Below are 12462 nucleotides of genomic sequence, written 5' to 3'. Positions count from 1 at the left end.
CAGCTACACTGCAGCAGGACAGGGCTAAACCTTGGTTTATCTGAGGTTGAGCTTATCTGCCAGAGATGAGCCAAAGCCCAGGATGTGTTAATTTTGCTGATACATGTCAACACGTTCCTGAAATTGGGTTTCACTAATCTTGATCTGCAATGAGTCACGATGGGGACAAGCAGCACAGACACCTCTCTGTCCCCAGCTCTGTGAAAGTTGAAACCTCTGGGTTCAGAAGGCACCAGCACCTTGTGATGAGAAAGATTATCCATGCAGAAGACAAAGATGGAAAAGTAAAGAAAAGCCGAGTGCTGAGCAAGACAAATATCAACATGCAGACATAGGAGCCAGCAGACAAAATGAGAGAGAAATAAGCTGCCTAAGGACCTAAAACCCCCAAATCCCTCTATTTTTGTGTCTGCCAGAGCAGGTTTTGGGCAGCCTGTGACAGACCACCTAAACACACATGACCAAGCCCAGGGACTGCTCATGCTGAGCCCAGCTCGACCCAGGGCCAACCTGAGTCCCTGGAGTGGGGACTAACACTACAGCTTATTATTTCCAAACATTTTCTACCCAAGACTGAAGTCCAGGAATAAGCTCCATAAGCCTGACAGATCAGTGTGGATTGTCTGCCTAATCTCCACACCCGCCACCAGCCAATATCGAATTAGAGTCCCCGTCAGCCACGGAACTGAAATGTTTCAGTAAAGGGGAAGGGAGATGAATGGCAGAATCTGAAACTCCTGCTTTATTTTATTTCCTCCTTTTTAAAAGGTTGAAACTGTGTTTTGCTTCATGTTTTTAAATGCTTATGTAAAGGATTCTTCGCTGGGAGATTTAATTTGGTCTTACAGCTACAAGAGCAGAACTGCCTTTCAGCTGAAGAGCACTTGCAGAGCGCAGAAGAGAGAAGAGCCACTTTGCAAAGAAGAAGAGCAAGAGATCCTATCAATAAACCAAACCTGCAACTTCTCTCTGAGACCCCCCTGAGTCAGTTGTGGGCAAAAATGAAAATGTTTAACAACAAAATAATCACTATAATCATAGATTATTCATAATGATCTAATCCACTCTCTTGCATGACCCTGGTTTTTGAACATGATAAACTTTGACTTACACACAGCTTTGTATGATGAATTCTAGTGAAAATTTTACAGAGATACTGGACTTCGATAAACAGATTTCTAGTAATGGAAAATTCACTGTCCCACTTCACTTCTTATGGTAAAATCATTCTCAGTCTTAAAAAAATGTGCATCTTGTTGCCCTTTTGAATGCTTTTAGCTTCAATTTTCAGCTTTCAATTTCTGTGGTGCTCAATTGTGCTTGAGCTGCTGCCCAAGCCCTCGTGCTTCAATCTGATTTTGAGTCTTGACCCATCTCTGGACCAGTTAGAAAGAAAGAAGTGAAAAAGGAAAAAAAGAAGAAGAAAGGAGTAAGAAAGGAAGAAGAAATGAAGACAAAAGAAGCCTCACATTATTCCTCAAGTGACATGTGCAGCAGGGATAGCAAACATTGAATGAAATGGTAGTGGCTTCCCAAAGACACAGGAGGAAAACTGAGAAAACATTGCTTCATCTGGGAATAAATAAATGCAGAAATAAATACACGAGCTCAGTTCCTCTTCCAGGCATGGGGAGGATGGCACACAGAGGCTCCAGCAGCCCCTTGACCCTGGAGTGTGACAAGCAACTGCTTAGTTGGCAGAAAACAAATTACTGGGGCTGAATTTTTCAAAAGGAACTTTTGATATTTGAGGCTCCTCTGACAGTTGCGCTACACCATCCCCAGAGCACGCTCTGGTGCCACCACTGCTTCCTCAAACTCACACGGATCGTTCCGGCACCCTCTGAAAATGACAGTGCCTGGTAATTAACAGTAACTCAATCAGACAAACCCACATGTTTTGAGAGTCAGCAAGTCCACAGCGACCACTCTGTCCACCCTGACTATCTCCAGCCCTCCCCTGCTCCTTGCTCCATGTGTGCCTGTCCTGCTCACCAGGACACCCTTGCTTTTTGATCAAACTGGGAGAGCTCCCAGTTGGTTCCAGAAGCACATGGCCTGGATGAACCAGAGAGCTGGGAATTGGGTTTATGCTGTAATGCGAAGCCACAGCCTGAGCAGACACATTTCTGCCACCCCATGAGCAGGGATGGGGCCTTGGCTCTTTCACCCAGATATCTGGAGCATCAATTAGTGACACAAATGGAAAGATGAGCTCCAACATTTTTAAACTGCCGTGGTACATAATCCTCAGGAAAATGCCAAACCTCCTGGCCAAATTTTCCTGTCTGTAAAAGGCAAAGTGCCTGAGGGCATCCCAAAAGGGTTGCCCTGCAGGGATGTCGGCAGGTGGCCACCCTCGGCACAGGTGTGGGACTCGCGTCCCGGCAGCTGATGATGGCGATGATGGGGGCGAGGAACATGAGAAGGGGAACAGACAGGGGCCTGTCAGGTGGGGAAGGGACAGCAACACTTTATCCTGTGCTACGGCAGTCTCGTGTCGAGCCCTGGTTAAGGGCTCAGATGCCAGGAGAGCTTCACACTCCCCACCAACGCAACAGCGGAGGAAACCAAAGCCTGACCCTGTTATGGAATCATCTCTTCCACTGACAGCAGAAAAAACTGCACGGGAATGGCATGGGAATGACGATCTGTTAGGCATGATTAGGGCAAATATGGAGGGCTGGGAGGGCAGCTGGGCACTTACGCTTCTCGTTGGGCTGGGGTGTGTGGAAGAGCGTCAGCGGCCGCTCGCTGCAGGAGGGAGGCTTCGAGTCCGTGCTCTTCTTGCGGGATAACAGCAGCTGTGAGTTTGATGCCGGAGTCTCTGGCGCGGTGTTAAATATCTGTTAAAAATAATAAACAAGTTGTTCTCTGGCATCATCCTTCCAACAGGACAGCTGCCCACCTGCCTGGGCTGCACCGCTCTAGAACCGCTCTGCAGTGCAGCCTCTCTGGAAGACATGTGTTCAACGGAGCAACGTTTCAGGTAGAATTTCCTAAATTCCACATTTCCACTCTGTCTGCACTCCTCTATTTTTCACCCAAGATGCACATTGCAGAATGGAGAGAACCCCGACACTCTGGCACTCTGCTGAATTTTTAGGGGTGCAGACGATGGAGAGTGTCCCAGACAGACCAGCCACCACTCCTCCCGTGCCCCCTGTGGCGCAGCCTCGGCGCCCACGCTCCCACGCCTGCAGGCCGGCTTGGGAAAGTCTTTGCAACTTCCAGCCACAGCTGTCAGAAAACTGAGTAATCACATTTTTCTCAAGGGGATGGAATTTTAAAACTGCATGAACCCGAAGAGAAGCAGTTTTGTTGGTTGTTGATATTTGGTTATTTGTTGTTCCTTTTCTGGATCCCCAGGCTCAGACAACAGCAGCCTCCAGATCAGCTCTCTCAAGGTCTCCCTTCATTGCTAGAGCCCGTTAAACCCCATCCTTCAGTGTCTTTCCTGTTCTACCTGCCCCTGCCAGACAGTCGACCAGCATGGACAGGGGTTCTGAACAGGAAAATTGCTTTTTGGCAAAGCTCACTGCCCGCCACAGCATGGGGTGGCTCCTCTGGAGCACATGGCCATTGCCACAGTCACTGGCAGCCATCACAGTGGCCACCAACAGCCATGGCCAAGGTCACCATCAGCCCTCTCCAGCGGCCATCACACGTCACCAGCGAGCAGAGCCGCTGCCAGCAGATAATGGGCTTGTTTCATGAAACAACATCATCTTCACACACACACCAGCCCTCCACGATGATTCCTACAAAGCCCTGATAAAGTGTCAGGATGCTTCAGCCAAAAATGTCAATGTCCTGTCCCTCCCAGAAGTGTGCAGGGGCAGTGGGAAGGGCAGCACTTGGCCCTTGAGAGGAGCTGATGACCCACCCGCTCCCAGCAGATCGAGCACCACATGGCCAAGGACATCCCTCCCTGGCCTTTCCGAGGACATTGCTCCCCAGCCTCTCTGTCCATAGGGACTCCCCGTCTGGGCTTGGGATTGGCCCTGGAGCTGACAGCTGGGGTGAGGCACGGGAACTGGAGCTGAATCCCTGTGTCCAGCTCCTGCGTGCACAGCAGGGCCCAGCACCGGCCCGGTGAGTGCTTGGATCTGACTGCACGGTGGGACAGACGGAGAGATCATTGAGCCCTTCCTGGGGAGCTCTGCTGGGCTCATTCACACATTCCTCATGGGCTCAGGGATTAGTGGAGAGAGAGGCAGCCCCAGTCACGCTCTCTGCAAGAAGCACCAAACGTTGTCACCCCACACACCTGCCCACGGCCATTCCCACTTTGCAGTGGCTGGTTCCCAGTCTCCCCATTGGAGTCTGCAGGATGGTGTCTCCCCAGCCTCTTACACGGCTGATGCACCACATTCTCTGCACCCCCATCTGTCCTCCTCAGCACCCAGCAGCTCACTAGCACCCCACCAGCCCAGCCCAGCACATCCCACAGTCCCAGTTAGCCGGACTATTCGTGGCTCACTGCTTACCACGTCAAACCTCGACACAGCTGCACATGCTTCAGGTGCCTTCCTTGGCTCTGGGACCCCACCATGAGCCCTGTGCTCAGCAGGCTAAATACAGCTCCTGGAGGGCAGGAGCCTCAGCACAGGGGCTGAAATCGGTCCCAGGGCACTCTGCATGCCCCAGGCTCCACTCCCCACACCCAGCACAGCCACTGCCTGCTTTAATGTGCTCTTGCTTTCAAATTGCTTTTCAGTAATAAATTCAACTTGGGAAATATAATGAAATATATAAACCAAGCAAGATAAAAGTATTGATTTATGAATTGCATTTTATACAACAATTCCCACAGCACACTTGAAAATAAACTTCCAGGTTTCTGTTTCAGGTTGGTTTTTTTTTTTTGGTCTTTTATAATAAGAGAAGATATAAATGCTCTTCAATGAGGAACTCAGTGACTAAAAGCAGCCTCATTTCAAATGCAGCTGGAACATCATTATGAAACTATTTTGCTAAAACCTTCAGCACTGAGATCTTACCATAACTTTGTATTTCTGTTAAAGCCCCCAGTCAGCCCAAATATCTCATGACCTGCACTGCACCCTCAACAAAGGCTCTCCAGCTGCTTTTGTGGAAGCAGAGAGAGGTGTGGGTAGCGTGTGAGGCATTACAGAGAATTAGGGTATCTTTTATAATACATTAATGTATTGTAGTCACAAACACATGGAGAAAAGGCTGAGAATCACTCGTGGATAAATCCTGTTCAGCAAAGTGACACTGGGGTTTGTTAGGAAGTGCTGAGCAGCAGAGCAGGGCATGTGGCTCCTGCTCAGCTTCCTTAGGCTATTTGCTCCATTGCAACACCTGGCAGGCAAACAGAGCCATCATCCCTTCCTCCCCAAGCCCAAATCCTACTCCCATCCCAAGGTTACTCCGCATTTTCCAGAGGATCTGGTGTCACACCCATGGGAGATGGCCCAAAGGGCAGCAGTTCCCAATGGCAGCTGTAATTTAAAGTCAAATGCAAGGGCTGCAACACCTTGACGCACAGGGACCTTCCTGAGGAGAACATGCCTGAGCTCCTCCATCCCAAATCAATACCACAGCCTTTCTGTGCCCACAGAGGCAGTACCTCCAAGAATCACAGATCCTGTCTTCCTGACCCCACTGGCTGCACATTTGAGGCCCCACTGCAGCCCCATGCAGCTGTGCCCCAGCGCTGCTGCCCACACCACACAGACCAGACGCTCAGCCTTGCATGTGAACACACAACAAACCTGTCCAAGATGTCTGTGAGCAAAGCCCCATGTGAGAGCTGTGATGCCACCCTGCACCACCACCCCGGTCAGGGCAAGCTGATCTCTCCGTCTACCTTTCCAGCCCAAATGCACAAATTAAATACTTCTTTCCAACCAAAACCAGACTAACAAAAGGGCATAATCATGGAACTGGATGAATTTAGAAGATAATGGTATATTTCAGCACATGCGGCCACCCCATGCAACCAACTGGGAGGGACATCCAGCACCATGGCCCCACCAAGCCACCGCTGCTTCACTGACAAACAACATCCTTACGGCCAACAAACACAAATGCATCAGGATTCAGGAGATCAACGTTGTGGATAAAGCCAGTACTTGATAAACCCAGATTTAGTTAGCAAAGCAGGAGCCAGCCAAGCAAGCCATCTTGTACTGGCTTCCTTCAGTGCTCATCTCTCTTGAAACCAAGGACAAATTCCTATTGAACAGTGGAAAGGGGGGAGAAAGGTGATTTCTGTGATGGAGACACAGACATGCTGACTCATACTGGGATGCCAGAAACAGCCTGTTTATACAACTACAGCCCAGGAACAGGCAATTTTGGCACCTCTGTGCCCTCTCCTGAGCTATGTCCCTCACTAGTGACAGTGCCAGGCAGGTGCCAGCTGTCCCTTCCCTGGCACAGCCCCCCCACCCGCAGCAAAGCTGCCAGTGCTGCTGGTTACAGGGAATGTGGGGGGCCCTGGGAGAGGGGGTTCCCACTGGGAAAGAGAGACCAATTCCTTCCCATAAATTAATGACACTGAAAGAAGCCAGGGAAGCCATTACCTTCTCATGGTTTTCTATTAAAATCTCAATCACGATGTTCTGGAATTTGATGTCCATAATGGCAGCGACTGTTTCCTCTTGAGGTCGAAGCAGCGTCGGCCCAAACACCACACCCAGATTAGCAACAGTCATCAGGTTCTGCTTGTGATTATCTGCAACTCTGGGAAAGAGAAAAAAAAAAAAAAAAAAAAAAGAGAAAGAAAATGAAGTAGGTGATGGAACTAATCTGCAGGGAACCCCCACTCTGCTCTCCCTGACTCGTGGCTGGCACAAGGCTTACAATGCTGTTTACATTTTTTACGCTCCTGGTGAGCTCCTTGAAGGCTCAGCCATGTGGAAAAGTACAAATTTAACTGTTGTGTTCCTGGAGACCTTTCAGCTTCCTTGAATTGACTAATCCCACAAAACCCCAACCCCGCACTGGCCACTGAGCCTCATGCTGCAAACCACTCCCAGGAAAACATCTTGAATCATTAATGCTTAAAACCCTTCTGAAAACAAATTGTTGGACCTCTGACACACACTGCTCTCCAACTCAATGAGTGACCTCATATGTTCCAAAGGCCAATTCCTTCTCAGTCATTCCAGCGCTGGGCTGCACCAGAGGTCAGCCCCATCCAGGCCATCCAGACTGGCTGGGAGGTTACAATGGGTCTTTACCCCCAGATCCCCATGCCCCACATCTGCCCTCCTCCATCCTGCTGAGGAAGCCACCTGTGAGATGAGCACCTGCTCACCCAGGGACCTACCAAAACTCGAGCTTCCTCCCTGCCACCTCCATCTCTTTTTTGTTCGCAGGAGGGCACAGACCAGTTCAGAAAAGTGAAGTGGTTCACGCTGAGGATGTGGCCCTGGTCTTAGTGGTGCAAATCCCCACCAGCCCTAATGGGGCACGTTCTCTGCTCTGTCTCACCCCAAGGACACACTCCCATGCACTGGGGCAGCCCGGCAGCCCCCATCCATGTCAGACCATGGATGCAGGGACCAGGTGCTCGGCTGCCCCACGGCAAAAGCCTGGTTGAGGCTTGGACAGAACTCTCCGGGTACCGTGGGCTCTGCTGAGTCACACAGGGACACGTGAGGGTGGCGCAGCCGGGACCTGCAGCACAGCCCTGCAGCCCCGTCTCCCTGAGTCTTTCTTGTGGTTTTCTCCTGACCTCTTCAACCAGGAAATGCGGTGGCTTCGGGCTGTCTGCTCATGCAGTTTCAGCCGGAGGGGTTTTAGTGTCTTTTCCCTTCACTCTTTCTCTCCTGTTTCCATGGACAAGCGCAGGGGAGGAGCACAGACTGAGGCTGGACTGCCCCAAAAATTCATTGCCGTGATCTTGGGGCCAGGATATTTGTGTGCGTGCTCAGTGTATTTCAGCACACTGTAAGCACAGGCTGGCTTAAAAGGAAAGATGCTTTCCATCCTTCTCCATCCAAATCTCACTTGAACCAGCTAAGAACTCACTCCTCATCTCTATATACAGCTCCTCAGGCAGCAGATGGGGACCTCAGCACAGAGGAGGGCTCAGGGCTACTGGTCTAGCTTCTTGAAACAGCAGCATCAGCCCTGCTTACTGCCCAGGCAAGAAGTCTCACTCCAGTGCATGTTACATCCCTGGAGAACAGCCAGAGCTGTCACCTCCACCAACTCTGCGCTCATAAGTGGGAGGTCCCGGTCAAAGCCCCTCGGGAGCTGGTGGAACCTCCCTCTTACCCGTAACTCCCCCCACTGTCAGGAAGCTCTGAATATTTTATCACAAGCGTGTGGGAAATCTCCAGCATCAGTAAACGCTGTGGGAGATGGGCTGCCCTGGAGACGGGCTCCGGCACAGAGATGACAACCTTGCCAGTGCTGAGGTGACGTGCTGCCCACAGGGCTGCTCTCACCCCATCCAGTCTGGACATTCCAATCCCCAGATGGGCACAGTGCCTCTCACCATCCCCATTCTCACCACAGCCAACCTGCGCACGGCAATGCTGACACCACCCACCATGACCCGCAGAGCCCTGGAAAGGGGGAGCAAACTTGCCTTAGGGAGTCACAACCCCACGCATCAGTGAGAAACTCAGAAGTTTCTGAAGAGGATTCAAACCTTCCCCTCACTCTGACCCATCTCCTCACCAAGACATTTTTGCATTGCAACATCTACATTTCAAACACACACTCACGTGCTCCTAACCGGATTTTGAAAAACGCAGCTGCAATTCAAATGGCTTTGAAAAGTACTAATAAAATAATAATTTTAGTGATCTTCTGTGGTTAGTAAAACAACGTTCATTTATAAAAAAAACAACCGAATTGATCTAAGTCATACAAAATTAGGTCCCTCCATTTCTCATTACCGTTACCATGTCCTACATCACTCTAATAAATTGCACTGTCACCGGCTCATTACGGCGAGGCAGCTGTGCGTGGCCCGGGTAATTATTTCAGACTGAGCTATTAATGGCTTCCCAGGCAGGACACGGTCCTGCAGCACCAGCCTGCCCAAGGAATGTCCACACAACTACATGGGTGGCTCCTTGCCTCCATCACCAAACGCCACTGTGTTTTATGTTGCCTCTGAAAGTGTGGGAGCCATTCTGCAGCTGTGCAATCTGGCTCCTTTCTGGAATAAACTCTAGTGGCACACGAACTCCTGAGCTGCATCCCGGGTACTTCTCCAGCAATAGCCTTCCCCACACTGGGTCACCACAGCTACGCTCCAAAACATGATTCACCTTTCACATCCTTCAAATTCCCCATCCATTACCCACAGGATAATTTACTCTATATTATAACTCTTCATCATCTTTTGTACTAGGAAATAATGCCACAGTTTCTAAAGATGGGGTGTTCTCAGCCCAAAGTGAGCTTCATGCCGAGGCTGTTCAGCAGGGAGTGGCAGTGCTGTTCCTCAGCTGCCCTTTAGAAGGTTCCCAAGCATTCACTCTATTTTCCTTTTAACCTGCTGTTTCTTTCCTGCCCTCGGTGCACTTTGAAAGAACTGCACTAACATTAACTTTGATGGGCCCTTTTTCCACTCCCTCTCCATACCCACTTTGAAGGAGTCACATCTAGCACAGGGAAGAAGCAACAACTAATGGAGGAATGTGCAGAACCTCTTCACTCCTGCTTGGGGCCCACAATGGGCCGAGCTACCACTGGCTTTTGGACTCTGGGCTGTGCCTCCTCCTCTCAACACATGATGGTTCCCACATGCCTCCCTCCAGGATCAGCGGGAGATCAGCCTGGCAGCGTGGGACACTCCTTGGCCAGGGGAATATCTGCGCTCAGCAGTGCCTCCCCAGCGAGCAGCTCCACGAAGGCCTGACCCACTTGGTGCTGACCCAGGAGCCGTGCTGGATGCTGCCAGCACCCAGCCAGTGGTGCTGAGACCAAGCTTGGGACACCCTGGGCCGGGAGCCCAGCGCTCCCGTGGGAGCTCCATCCCTGTAGGTCATTTCCTGGGGTGTCCGTGGACGCCGCTCACTTTGCACTCACTTTCAGCGAAACAAAGGAGAATGGGAGCGGAGTAAATCCATGTTGTGTGGTAAATTAGATTACACCCAGGTTGCCTGGATACCGTATAATCACCGCCATGACCAACCGCAATTTAATACAGGGTAACTGGTAGCCAAGGTTCAGCACAGGAAAAGCACAGGAACAGTAAATATTCCCTGGCTGCGCTGGCTCGTGGTCGGCACCGCGTAGGGGAGGAGAATGGCAGCGGGTGCCATGGGCGGGCAGCACGGCACGGGCCCTCGCTCCTCTTACCGAGATTAATGAATTTGGCCTTTTCAGCCTGCTCAATGGCTCAGACTCATTTTCACTGAGACCCAGTCAAAGAACTCATTTGCTTCTCCAGCAACCTACACAGGTGCTTCCAGTCCTCCCAGTAAGAGCCAAGATCCAGCACCAGCCCAGTGCTGGGGCCGTGCAGCTGCTGCCAGCACCACAGCTGAACATCATGCACAGGGCCCAGGACAACAGAGTCCAGACCTCTGGACTCTGACCTGGCATCAGTGGGATCACTTGACACCAGTGGACATGGTCCAACCCCTGCCCAGCACAGCAGGCACCAAGAGCCACAGAGCTCCATGGGGGCTGCTCCAGTGGATGCCACAGGGGCAACTGGCTCTGCTCCCCACAGAACTCCTGTTTCCTGTGTCTGGAATACATACTTTGTGCCAGTATTTTATATATGTGTATACAATTATATATATATACACATACACTTTTATGCGTGTATTTTATATATAAAATACATCTATCTGAGTATCAGTCAGAAGCGCCATTATTAGTTCAAATATCTTCCCCGATTCAGAACAAAATCTCTGAGCAAACAACCATTTGAAGGGAACAAAGGCAAAGTCTGGAGTGTTTCTATTTCCATGCCTGGGACAAACCTTTGAAAACGAAGTGCTTGTTGTGGCTGGCCTAGCAAGTCCTTAGAGGATGGAAAATAATGCAGCTAATTCCTATTGCTACAGGTAAAAATCCATCTCCTGTCTGCCATCACCAGTAGAGCTGTTTAACGTGAAAAGCCAGTCATGCAGAGGCCAGCAATTCCCAAAATTATTTAGGCTGCTCTGGGTAGTTTGATAGAAATTAAACACTCACCTTTGACTCTGGATGTGCATGAGAGGTAAAAAGCAGAGGGAGTGCAGGCAGCACGCTGGGCTCTGAGGGGGACCTGTGGATCCACCATCCTGGATGGGGTATTGGCGTGTGGCAGAACTGCACTTACCCCACACTAGGGAGAGCCCACCAGGGCAGCAACTGAGTTCCCACCAAGTTCATCCAAAGAATCATAGCATCATGGAATTACTTAGGTGAGAAAAGCTCTCCAAGATCATTGAGCCCAGCTGTTCCCCAGCAATGCCAAGGCCACCGCTAACCCACATCCCCCACGTGCCACATCTACATGGCTTTTTAATTCCCTCCAGGAATGGTGACTCCCACCACGGCTCTGGGCAGCCAGGGCCGGACAAACCTTGGCATGAAGGAAATTTCTGTTATATCCAACCGAAAACTCCTCTGGGATAACTCGAGGCCATTTCCTCTTGTTCTGTCACTTGTTATCTGAGAAAAGATCAGACCTCCACCTGGCTGCATCCTCCTTTCAGGGAGTTGTGAAGCACGAGAAGGTCCTCCCTGACCCTCCATTTCTGCAGGATGAGCCTCCCCCAGGCCCCTCAGCTGCTCCTGGTGCTCCAGACCCTTCACCAGCTCTGCTGCCTGTCTCTGGACACGATCCAGAAAGCCTCCCTGCGGCAGCACAGGCTGTGCTCGGGGAGGCTCAGCACAGCCAGGCTTTGTCCAGGTGGAACCCCACAGCTCCCTGCTCCCAGCTGCCCCCACTTCCAGCCATTTAATCTGGATATCACCCAGGAATGGACGGACAGACACAGGCGGCTGTGAGCGCACACAATTGCTGGTATTTATCAGATACAATCTAATGAGTTCTGGGAAATGTTCCTGGGTGCATTTAACTCATCCCTGCACATTATTGAGTTTAATTGCGCTGCAGCAAATGAGTGTGTAGGTGGAGAGCGGGTGAGGGGCCGGGCTGGTCCCCACTCGGCTTCATCCCTCTCTGAGGGGCTGGCAGAGTTGTGTCCCAGGAGATGATGGCCCTGCAGGTCCCTAGGGATGACTCACTCTTGCTCAAACCCACGGTGGGTTTCCCAGCCTGGGGAATGTGTCCAATGGCCAGGAACGCAGCAGGTGTTTATTGCAGTTGGGTTGTGACCACGGCGCCCAGCGCAGAGCTGGTGAAACCACCCGTGCAATTCCACCTGCAGCAGCACCCGCTGGTGTCCCAGGCAGCTGAACTGGTCAATCACACATTCCTAAATCATTCCTAAAAAGGCTGTGTGCATCACAGGAGGTGACAGGGACACTGGGCTGCAGTGGCTGCTGGGAGATGGCCATGGA

The 12462-nt window shown here is 51.0% G+C and overlaps 1 protein-coding gene across 3 annotated transcripts in view; it reads right to left on the bottom strand.

Annotated features, from left to right (window-relative positions):
* The window catches only part of ARHGAP26 (Rho GTPase activating protein 26), a 111955-nt gene that overhangs the window by 26010 nt on the left and 73483 nt on the right, over positions 1–12462 (bottom strand). For all 3 annotated transcript variants that reach the window (XM_027902172.1, XM_027902182.1, XM_027902193.1), the window contains exons 18-19: positions 6555–6714; positions 2708–2846 (exon numbers count right to left, since the gene is read on the bottom strand). In XM_027902172.1, the coding sequence (XP_027757973.1) occupies positions 2708–2846; positions 6555–6714 (299 nt within the window). The remainder of the gene's footprint in view (positions 1–2707; positions 2847–6554; positions 6715–12462) is intronic.

Source organism: Empidonax traillii, unplaced genomic scaffold, assembly GCF_003031625.1.
Source record: "Empidonax traillii isolate 1590-97213 ecotype Southwest subspecies unplaced genomic scaffold, ASM303162v1 scaffold22:size5013007, whole genome shotgun sequence".
NCBI lineage: Eukaryota > Metazoa > Chordata > Aves > Passeriformes > Tyrannidae > Empidonax > Empidonax traillii.
The sequence above is the reverse complement of the archived record's forward strand: the minus strand, read 5'-3'. Positions and strand labels throughout refer to the sequence as shown.